The following is a 12,042-nucleotide window of genomic DNA, read 5'->3' on the forward strand; positions in this document are numbered from 1 at the left end:
TCATGTCCCCACCTATTGGACCACTCACGGTAGCCAGGAATGGATAGGGTAAGATCTTATGCTTGGCCCTGCGTGGATTATGTGTCCGTCCTGTGGCCAGGGAGAGGTGATCCATTTTCAGAAGAATAGGGTATCATACACATGGGCACTGGAGAAATGAAGAGCTAGGTAGCCATGTAATTTGTTTCCCCCTTTGGTGAAAATGCTTCAAAATCCCATTATTTAAAAAATGAAATAATATTCCAAAGAGTCACTGCTGACTGTTTCCAGGGAGGCTGAAATTTCCCCAACCATCATGACTGCTGCAGCTTTTAAGTAGATGGTGAGGATCCTGGGAACTGCATAACCTGTTCACATGGCCTAGGAGCCCACCAAAGCATGATTACTGTTAGCCTAGGCTTACGTCCAGGGAACTTGCTTGGACTTCTTTGTACATCTCTCATCCATACTCACCATTTAAGTAAAAAGTCCCCGAACATCTGCCTTCTCTTGTACTCTTAGGCATTTGTACGTCTTCTCTCATTTAATTCTGACAATATTCTTGAAACATAAGCATTATTATCCACATTTTATAGTTGGCAGGGAACAAAGAAACTAAAGCACAGAGAGGTTAAGTTGTCCCAAGAAGAATTCTTGTCCCAAGAAGAATCCCCATTCTCCTTTGGGATTGCTCTCCTATTTCCTCTCCTGTCTCCACTCCCCCGCAGGCTCATTCACTAATTTCACTAGTTTGTTTTACAAAACAAATGCTCCCACACATTTGATCCAATCACAAAACATTCCTTCCACTTCTTTGGCTGACTTGTTCCTAAAGAACTGGTTCTTCTTCAGCCTTACAAAAAGAAGACTCTCACTCTTCACACTCAACACCTCAGTCAGGATGTGGGATCAGATTTCACATCGTTGTGCCCCTATTTTTATTCTTTGAGAAGAGTGATGTGTCCAATTGATCCATGATTATGTTAGCAGTTATCATACTGAATTGCTGTTTTTCTATTATTTGTCTCCATCATTAGATGGTAATTATCTTAAGAACTGGGACTGCAAACCTTGGACATAACAGTTTCTCAATATGTGAATTGAACGAATGAATGATTAAGCAAATGAATGAATGATGAACTAAAGACCATGGGGTTCGGTATCAAAAAATCTGGGTTTGAATTCTGTCTCTATCACTTACTCTCTGAGTGACTTGGGACAACTTAACCTCTCTGTGCATTAGTTTCTTTGTTCCCTGCCAACTATAAAATGTGGATAATAATGCCTATGTTTCAAGAATATTGTCAGAATTAAATGAGAGAAGATGTACAAATGCCTAGTACTATGTAGGGCATATAGAAGAACTCTGTAAATAGCAGCTTTAAAAAGGAGATGTTAAAAGACTTAACAAAGACAAGTGGAGGGAACTCGTTGGTCACCACTAGGGAGAACATTGGCCAAGGCTCATGACTTGGACCTCTGGAATATACTGGATACCTTCAGGCTCAAAGGTAGGTGGGAAAATGGCATAACAAAGAAAACCATGCCAGAAAGGAGCCAAAAGTCATTATTACTAAACTGAAAGTTCTCTGAGAAGAGTGATATACCTAATTTATTAATGTATACTTAGCATCTAGCACCACACCATACGTTACAAATGTTTGTTGAATAAATCAGTGAATGAATACTGATTAGGATCTTTTGAGATTCTTAACCTTGACAAGTGATCTATGAATTTAATATTTAAAATAATTTTAATGTAGAAGAGATATATAAAATATTCCTAATGTAGAAAATGTATTTAATCAACAGATTTCATTGAGCATCCATTATGTGCAAGGGACTTAGGTACAAAGAGAGGGGAAAGCATCCATAAGCTCATCCTCAAGAAACAACTGCTATTAACATCTTGAGTATTTTTCCTCTTTTCTTTTCTTAGGGAACATATTCTGTGAATTCACTTTACTACATCAGACAACCATATATGATAATCAGCAAAAAAATTTTCAATGTATGTCTGACCCTTTTATTTAAATGAGGACTATTCTAATTTTCTAGTCACTTGCCTCAATTTTTCAAGTTCCATTTCAGTATATGAAGCTTGAAATTTAAGGAAAAGTGAAGAAGAGATGTGAGGGGGAAATTAAAAGTAAGTTTCACTCACATTTTTTAATTCACTTTCATAAACCCTAAATAACCTATAATTTAAGTTATTAAAATTTTAGTTCAGGAAATTTTCCCAGCCTTTTGCTGGTGAAAGCTTTCCCTGATAGACAGATTCAGGATTTGGGAGAGGAGATCCTGATCTTTGAGACCAAAGCAAAAATCTCAAACTCTTCTTTCAGATCTGTTTTGCTCCAAGTGAAACCTGAAGCATTTAAAAATCCATCCATGTATAATAACACCGCAGGCTTTTCCCTTATCATCATGACTTGAGAAATTAAGTCTGACCACAGACTTAACAGTGATTGCAGGAATAGCTAACTCTTTGCTCTGTGTTTAAGTTTTCACATCATTAAGATCATTCTAAATTTTAACTTTTTTATCTCGCTTTTTTCAATTATCTTTCAAACACAAGTATTTCCATGCCATTAAATTACCTATAAACATGATAATGTTTAATGTCTACATAATATTCTATTATATGAAAATATCATAATTTTCTTTAAATTTTCTCTTTTTTGACATTTTGGTTTCCAACTTTTAGCCGTTATAAACCACACTTGGAGCAAAACTTTTTCTTTCAGAGAAAGGCCTTTCTTTCAGCAAAGATCTCTCCCAGATGGACAATCATTAGTTCAAAAGGCATAAAGGTGTTTTAAGTTCTCAATACATCAATTGACTTTTACCATGGTATAAGAGAGCACCTATTTCACTATACCCTTACCAGGTATCTTAAATAATAATACCAGGTATCTTAAATACCAGGTATCTGGGTCATCTTAAAAGAAGGGGAAATTTTTTGACTAATTTGATAGATGAAATGATATCTAATGTTAACTTATATTTATTGGATCCCTGATAGGGTTCAATTCTTGGCCATTTCTGTCCCCTCATCTGTGAATTCAATTGTTTATTTCTCTTTTAAGATGTTAATGCTTTATTGATTTGTACAGGCTCTTTGTAAAAATATAAATCTGTTGTCTGTCATATTTATGGTGGATAGTTTTCTCTATTCGATTTTTGCCTTCAACATCCATTCAACACATATTTATCTGAGTCTCCCCAAGGCATTGGTCTAGTCATCAAGGATGAAACAGACACAGTTCCTGCCCCTAAGGATCTCAGAGTTTAACAGGGGAAGGCAGGGGAGTAAATGATGAGTGCAGTAAGGCTTTCAAATGCTCTGTTGGAAGTACAAATAGACTAGAGTGGCCGCACTAAAAGAGGTGAGTGGTCACGTCTACACTTACGGGCTAGGAGAGGCTTCACAGAGGAGGTGATTCTTATCTAAGTATAAAATGCTGAGTAAATTACTAGAGTGACAAGGGACAAAGTGGGAAAAAGCATTCCAGGCAGAGGGAACACCTACAGACAGGGCTAGGGAAGCGTCAATAGCTGGTGTTAGGCTAGGGAATAAAACTAAAACATCAGGCAGGTCCTGAGGAAGAAGGGGCTCCAGACCTCAGAGTCACATAGTTTTTTAAATTATATATAACTTTAGATGTTTAAGTCAAATTGAGTGTTACCTTATTCATCTCTTACATAATATTTAAGCTAAGAAAGTCCTTCCTGACCCAGAACTTTAATGCTTACCTTTGTTTTCCTCTAGTTTCTATTTTTAATACTTTGTTTTCATTTTAGTCTTTACATTTAACTGTTTAATCCATCTGGAATTGACTTTGGTGTGTATAAGGTAAGCCTCATTTGAATCTTTTTTCTGTTTTAATGTTTATCACATCTATATCGTCCATTAAGCTTTTCTCTGTAACCCTGTTGTGCCAGTGGGTAAAACAGGGAGTGCTGAATAGCTAATAAAATGTATTCCCGGTTGGGGACAATGCTTCGGGAAACAAAAGAAATTTCTCTGGGGTTTGCTCTTTCTCTGAGGTGTGTTAAACACTGCAGGTACAAACTCACAGCCATTCAGGATCACTGCTCTCAGAGTACTACTGCTACTTTGTATTTATAGATTGCAAATTTTTTAAGGAGCCAACACTTTCCACAGAGAGGACTTTATTCTCATGACCACTGAAGCCGGGAGAGGGAAGAGGAATATGTCACCACTGCTTGATTTGTTTACTCCCCCAAGAAATTATGTGGAGTCAGGCTTCTTCCCCTGATGCTGGCTGGAAATCAGGTGGGCTTGGCATCTCTGTACAGTACAGGCCAGACACAGGGCTGAGAGCTGTGACTGGTTAGATAGGCAAGTATAACCTGACCAGATTGGTTCTGGACTCACCGGAGTCCCCCTGTGGTTACTTCACAGCATTCTGAAGACCTGTCCACCAATCACAGGGCTCCTTACTGGGTGAAAAAACGACTGCTAGACATTGCCAGGAGTCCTTAGCAACACCGCGGCTTTTGAAATCTGGAGGGGGAGGCCGTGCAGTCAGCTGATAGTAGAGGAGAGTGCTGGCGCCTCAGGAAGAGACGGCTCTCAGGATGGACACCCCACCCTCTGAAGAACCCTTAGATAAGCAAAACAAAAATCTGGAAAACCAGGAAGAGGAGACGGAGTGTAAGGAACTGGATGGTCTGAGGGAAGCCTTGGCAAACCTCCGGGGACTGTCCGAAGAGGAGAAGAGTGAGAAGGCGAAGCTGTACTCCCGCATCCAGGAGCAGTCCCAGCTCATCTGCATCCTGAAGCGGAGGTCAGACGAGGCCCTGGAGCGCTGCCAGATCCTGGAGCTGCTCAACACAGAGCTGGAGGAGAAGAGGATGCAGGATGCTGAGAAGCTGAAGGCCAAGAGCGAGCAGGCCCAGAGGCTGGAGGAACGCTTTATGACCCTGGCAGCCAACCATGAGTTGATGATCCGCTTCAAGGACGAACACAAAAGTCAGAACATCAAGCTGAGAGAGGAGAATGAGAAGCTGAGGATGGAGAATGACCACCTCTTCAGCCAGGCGCTGAAGGACCAGGAGGCCAAAGTATTGCAGCTCACTGCCCGGAGTGAGGCCCTCACCAAGGAGCTGGAGTCTCTGAAACAGAGGAGCGCTCAGGAGGCCTGCCAGGCCCAGGCCCGAGAGAAGGAACTGCTGGAGCTGTTCCAGAGCCAGCAGGCCTGCGCCCACACCAAGGACACAGAGCAGCTGTGCAGCCAGCTGCAGAGCCTCAAGCAGCAGCACCAACAGGCCATGGAGCAGATGGCCAAGGCCGAGCAGGCACACAGCCAGCTGAACCGGGAGCTGCAGGCGAGGCTGCAGACCGTCACTTGTGAGAAAGACGAGCTGTTGCAGCTGTCCATGGAGAGGGGCAAGGTGCTTCAGAACAAGCAAGCACAGATCCGCCAGCTTGAGGAGAAGTTGGAGATGGCCGATGTGGCCAGGAGGCGTGCGCTAGAGCGGTTCGAACAAGAGGCAGTGGCCGTGGACAGTAACTTGAGAGTCCGGGAACTCCAGCGCAGGGTAGATGGGATCCAGAAGGCCTACGATGAACTCAGGCTGCAGTCAGAAGCCTTCAAAAAGCACAGCCTGGATCTTTTAAGCAAGGAGAGAGAACTCAATGCCAAACTCCGCCATCTCTTTCCATAAGGAAGCTTCTGGTTCCTCCGGCCTCCAATTTAGAAATCAAGTATTTGTGCCTTGTGGCGAGAGTAAAGATGGGATTCCATTTATTCTACCTTTAAGTACAAGAGACCACTCAAAGAAAAACTACTTTACTATGACATTGTTGTTGCCATTGTCAGGATAACACTAATTTTCAGTCCTACCACCTAGAATACACGAGATTAACCAAATTTCTTTCTGTGCCTTTGAAATCTCCCTAAGTTTGCTATCAGTATCTCCACCTCCCCCATAACTCATTCATTCTCAACCTCAGGTATCTTCATGTGTCCTAAGTTTTAAAATTAGCAGCCATTATGGACTTGAGTGAATCTTTTTTTTTTTTAATTTATTTATTTTTGGCTGTGTTGGGTCTTCATTGCTGCATACGGGCTTTCTCTAGCTGTGGTGAGCGGGGGCTACTCTTTGTTGCGGTGTGTGGGCTTCTCATTGCGATGGCTTCTCTTGTTGAAGAGCACGGGCTCTAGGCACGCAGGCTCGGTAGTTGTGGCACACGGGCTTAGTTGCTCCGCGGCATGTGGGATCTTCCCGGACCAGGGATCGAACCCATGTCTCCTGCATTGGCAGGCGGATTCTTAATCACTGCGCCGCCAGAGAAGTCCCTTTGAGTGAATCTTAAAAGTGCCATGGGATGTGTTACTGTGAAAAGAAAAAACTAGCATAATTAGCCCTTGTAGATAGGTAGGCTTGTAATCTCCCGTAGTTGAGACTGTAAGCTATAACAGTTAATAGCATATTAATAGCATGGATAACTTGCAAAAAAGTATCTGATTTTGCAACGGACCAAACAGTTGCTTGCTTCACCTGCTTTATGGCAGTATCCTTTCTATTTTATTTTAGTCGCACTAGCTCGGAGAACAAAAATTGAGCTCATTAAATTCTTTTCCAAAGTAGGCAAACTTTATTATAGTCAGTTAAATTCTTTTCCAAAGTAGGCAAACTTTATTATAGTCAGTCTATATGAGCAATAAGATTCAAGTAAGTAAAATCAACCCATTTTAATTTTTCCTGCAAGCTTAGATCACATTCCATTTTCTTGGTTTTTCTCCTTAATAAAAACAGGATTTAGAGGTACAAAAAAGCAAATATCAGTAGTTTCATTTAATATTGCACAATATGCTAATAGACAAAAGTCCCCAGTTTGGGGTAATAGATCATAGCACACTGGATATGATACCTATAGCAACACATAGTGATTGTTGTGTTTCTATTAACATACTTTCTTGCAACTCTTTTATAAAAAAAACCCATCTAAATGGAATGTATATATGTATACTTACATCATTTTTGTAGGAATACTTAAATGTGTAATGATAAAAACAGATAATAGTTATTATATTTATGCAAAGTTCTTAAAGAGGTAGATGTAAAACTACACTTTATGCTTCCTTATTTCCCTGTATTTAGTTGACATAGAAGCATTATTATGAATACTTCTCAAAACAGATTGCAGTGTAGTATTTTTCTCACCCATTTAGTGCCAAGAGTGCCAAGAGTTACCTAATGATTTGAATTTATTAAAAAATATTACTTGGTACCTTTTAAATAAACAATTTTAAGCATCACTTGCCTTACCTAAAGCAATTTTTAAAACCTATTTTCTCACAGTTCTATTAAGATTGTGGTATTAAATACAAATTCCAAGGATCCACCTTGCTGGCATGAAAGGACTATTTACTTCCTCTTACACATTACCAAGAATCAGAATATATAGGAGCTGATTAAGGTTACCCTTTACTGAGTCCATACTATTTATCATTGTCCTAAGCACTTTCAATGTATTGTCTTATTTAATCCTTAGCACCACTGAAGAAGCTAATAGTGTTCATTTCTGTTTCAAAGAAGAGGACACTGAGATTCAGTAATTTGCTCAAGGCCAGTTGGTCCCTGGGGAACTGGGATTTTGATGACAACATCACACTGAAAGATTTATTGACTGTCTACTGAGTACCAAGCTCTGGGGGTGGGCACTGAGAATAAGCATGAAGAAGCATGTTTTCTGCCCTGGAAGAGCTCCCACACAGTCTAGCCCAGGGGCAAAAGAGCAGTAGAGAGGATTGCCCAGGATGACTAACACAGAAGTTGATATATAAGCTGGTTCTTAAATAACTAGTAGAATTTTATCAGGTGTTCAAAAGGGAGAAAGATTTCAGACAGCATCGTGTAGAAAGTCACAGAGGTTTTAAAGAATGTCCAGAATACTTGGAAATCATAAGTAGCTGGGAGGAGGTGCAGAGAAGCATCTCTGCAGATAGAAAGAAGCGAAGAGAGGCGGGAGGAGACTGGCACGTGTACAAACAGGAGCCACAGACGAGCCCTCTACCTCCTCCCATGCAGGTTCTGGTGGATTAGCGAAGAGACTGGTGCTCATGCGTGCCAGCATCTCTTCCCACCCCCTCCTCCACCCACGCTGGCCCGTGCAAGCTCCGCCCAAACAGCTGTCGGGTGCGGTGGTGATCTCTCCCATTCAACTTTTGTGCCCAGCCTGCGAGGAGGAGGAAGGGGCTCCTGGGCAAAGACCAAGCGGGTCCTGAGGGCCATTTGAGCGGGGAATTCTAGGATCCTTGTACAGGAGTGTGGGCTAGTAGAGGACTTGCCACCTGGGCTCTTCATTAGGAGGGAAGGGTGCGTCTGGAAGAGCATGGGGGATGGGTAAGGTGCATGCTCCCTAAAACGTGGGCACAAAGAAAAGGTCTCAGTTGCCCGGGTCTAAGGACAATACTGTTCAGTCATGCTAAGGAGTTTGTGTTAGGTTGAACCATATAAAATTGCCACTTTGTAGGTTACAAATGATTAGATGTGGGCCATTTCATAATGCTCACTCTAATACCCTTTTGAAAGATATTGAAAAGAAAGTGGGTAATGAAAATAGAAGGTTAAAGATGGATGCCTAGAGAACAGCTGAGGAAAGGAGCCCACAACACAAAGGAAGAAAGTAAGAGTAATGTGAACCTATCATGTGTCAAGTGCTTTTCATGTCACCCTCATACCAACTCTTCAAGGGAGGTTCAGTTATCACTATTTTATAGATAAAAAATGAGACTCAGAGAGAGAGAGGGTGACTCGCCCAAAGCCAGCAAGTTTTGGGGTGGCAGGGGTGAGATTTGAACCCAAGCCCCTCTGGGAGGACCAGCTGCATGGACGTGCCACCTGCACGGGGACCCTGCACTTGGTTCTACTGCTGCTGCCTTGAGGTTCTTAATAATTGTGTGGCAAGGGGCTCCACATTTTCATTTTATGCTGGGCACAGCAAATTATGTAGCTGGACCTGCTTTCTGGCTCTAAAACCCATGCTTTTTCCCAGTATACAAACCACCTTCTAACCAGCCACAAAAGGGCAACGTTTTTTGTTTGTTTGTTTGTTTGGTTGGGTTTTTTTCCCCCCTCTGTGCTCCACAGCACTTTGTAATTCCACTCTCAGTGCTTATCTTGTATTTAATCTGTGACCCAGACCAGATTAGGGCATGGGCAACTAGATTAGTTATTGTGGTATGCTCATCTGTAAAGCCATGCTTATCATTGGAACAAACTGCCAAAATGTAAATCAGCCACCTCCAAATTACTGCCCTTGAGGAGAAATTTAAAAACAAAACAACAAAACTTTCTAAAGCAGACCTAGATCCCCAGTGAATTTGTCTGTGGCATCCACAAGCAGTAACCCTAAAATGAAAATCCATAGAACAGAGATTCTAAAACCAAATAACATGTGACTAGTGCTGTGTAGCTAAGTGTGATCTTTTGTGTTACCTACACTGTAAGCCCTTCAGTGTGCCTCTAAGGAACTTGTCTGGTTCAAAAAAAAATCAAAGAGAGCTAGAAAAGGAAGGAGAACTACAGGAAAAGTGAACTGACTGGCTGATGTTTTCACAACACTGTCTCCGTTTCACTTAGTGAAAATTAACTGAAGTTAATTTGTTTCTAATGAACAAAGTATTGATAGAAAATCTATTTCTCCCCAACTCCACTACACTGAAGTTAAACCTTTAAAGAACATTGTTTGAAGGAATACCTGCGCGGGTGCTTGCTGTTCTATCCAGCCCTCATTGACTCAGATACCTGTGGAGTAGTGGTGGCTGGGTCGAGCCAGGAATGATTCTCTGTTCCCCACTATGACAAGATGAAGAGAACTGGGCAGACATTTGAGATACTACCTCTTGGCACATGAATAAAGGAAAAAGGGCCACGACCCTAACTACTCTCCCCAAAGCTGACCAGATGACTTGTCTTCATTATCATTGGCCAAAATTGGGCCATATGCAAATACCCCAACCAAACATCTTCATGGGCAATGTTGCCACCATGACTGACTTGCACCAATCAGGATCTGCCTGGATCCTGGATAGGATAGGAATGAAGCCAATCTCTGTGGCATATAGTACATGGGGCTACCTGACAAAAGCAGGGCTTTGCCAGCGAGGATGAAGGGAGATGGATGTTGGGTGGGCCACCAACAGTGTCTGCTGTACCACATCTACTTAGATTGACAGGGCTTTATCAGGCAGGGAGTCTTTTTTTCTTTCAATCTCAGCCTCTTAAAAAAGTTGTTGGAATTTTGGGAGGTGGCCAAGAATGGACTTTTCTAATCATTTGTCCATCTCCTTAAGGACAAACTGGATATTATTTTCCAAACATTAAGAACATCTTATTAAATGTAAGGGCCTAGGGCTACTTGAAGTTGTTCTTTTCAAACCTTCTGTTTATCCCATTTGGCAAAAACTAATCCAAGAAAAAAATCTCCCCTTGGACAGAACTCCCTGGTCATTCATTACACATTCAACTAACTACAATGCCCCTTCTCCAACCCCCTCACTCCTCAGTTCAACAAAGGGACTTATCCTAGCTATTTGTCAGACTCTCTCTATTTAATGCTTCTAATCCACTCTTATTTGCACTAGTGTAAAATAATCTTCCCTTTCATGTTTAAGATGATTCATTATGGAATTGTTTGGAATAGCAAAAGATTGGAAATACCCTACATACCATCAATATGGAAACAATTAAATAAACTGTGGGCCCTCCATACCTTGGAATACATTGCAAATGCAAAAAAAAAAAAAAAAGAAAAGAAAAAGGAAGCTCTCTGTACACTGATAATAGAAATATCTCCAGGATATATGTAGGGGAAAAAAACAGGGTGCAGGGACTTCCCTGGTGGTGCAGTGGTTAAGAATCCGCCTGCCAATGCAGGGGACACAGGTTCGAGCCCTGGTCCGGGAAGATCCCACATGCTGCAGAGCAACTAAGCCTGTGTGCCACAACTACTGAGCCTGCGCTCTAGAGCCCAAGAGCCTAGAGCCCGTGCTCCACAACAAGAGAAGCCACCGCAATGAGTAGCCCCTGCTTGCCACAACTAGAGAAAGCCTGCTCACAGCTCAAAGACCCAACGCAGTCAAAAATAAATAAATTAAATAAATAAATTTATTAAAAAAACAAACAGGGTGCAGAATATCTATCATATATTACTTTGTGTAAGGGGGAGAGAATGGCGGGGATAAGAATGTAAACATATGTACTCCCATCTGTATAAATAAATATTGGAAAAAAGAAATGCTAAAAAGAAAGTGTTTATTAGTGGTGTGGATGAGTGTGGGGACAGGGCTGGTAAAGGATGGGAGTGTGAAGGAAACTTCTCAACTTATCCTATTTTGTATCATTTGACTCTTGAACCATGTGAATATATCACCCCTTTAAAAATATAGTAAAATTGGGAATTCCCTGGCAGTCCAGTGGTTACAACCCTGTGCTTTCACTGCCGAGGGCCTGGGTTCAATCCCTGGTTGGGGAACTAAGATCCCACAAGGTGCACGGCACAGCCGCCCGCCCCCCAAATATATATATATATATATATATATATATATATATATATATATATATATATGCACATGTATATTAAAATTAAAAACAAAAAATATCTTCTGCATAATTGCTTCCCAATAAGCTGTATTTCTGTGCAGATGACTCAAAAAGCCTACAGATTTTTCTTTCCCCAAGAACTGAGTAGACAAGACATATTTTCTATAGAGCCAAATATGGCCTGACAGATCTGGGTCAGGCCATTCAGCAGGAAGCTGCTGATTTCATTAATGTTCAGCCACATACGGCTAATGACAGTATCTTTTTCTACCCTAAGGAGTGCCTCCTATGATTCCTATTTCTCTCCTAAGTATAAAGATTTAAATGTATTAACTTTTCTCATGGATTTTCACATGTCTGTGTGAGACCTAAATTTTAGATTTTGGAAAGCCTATTTTCTCATCTATTCAAGGTTTTAGGCTTTGGGTGTTGGTTTTTGGTTTTGCCCTAACAGACAAAAAAAGATGTAGAGGTAGGGCAGGC

At 41.4% G+C, this 12,042-nt stretch overlaps 1 protein-coding gene across 1 annotated transcript; it reads left to right on the forward strand.

The window, feature by feature from the left end:
• The first annotated feature begins 4,484 nt into the window (after positions 1-4,484).
• CCDC89 (coiled-coil domain containing 89) lies at positions 4,485-5,879 on the forward strand. Its single transcript, XM_065882931.1, has one exon. The coding sequence runs from the start codon at positions 4,585-4,587 to the stop codon at positions 5,671-5,673; it is 1,089 nt and encodes a 362-aa protein (XP_065739003.1). The 5' UTR covers positions 4,485-4,584; the 3' UTR covers positions 5,674-5,879.
• Positions 5,880-12,042: the final 6,163 nt, after the last annotated feature.

This window comes from Phocoena phocoena, chromosome 8 (assembly GCF_963924675.1).
Source record: "Phocoena phocoena chromosome 8, mPhoPho1.1, whole genome shotgun sequence".
Lineage (NCBI taxonomy): Eukaryota > Metazoa > Chordata > Mammalia > Artiodactyla > Phocoenidae > Phocoena > Phocoena phocoena.

Bases quoted from the DNA above. Each gene is read 5' to 3' on its own strand.
- CCDC89 (XM_065882931.1), top strand. From the start codon at position 4,585: ATGGACACCCCACCCTCTGAAGAACCCTTAGATAAGCAAAACAAAAAT.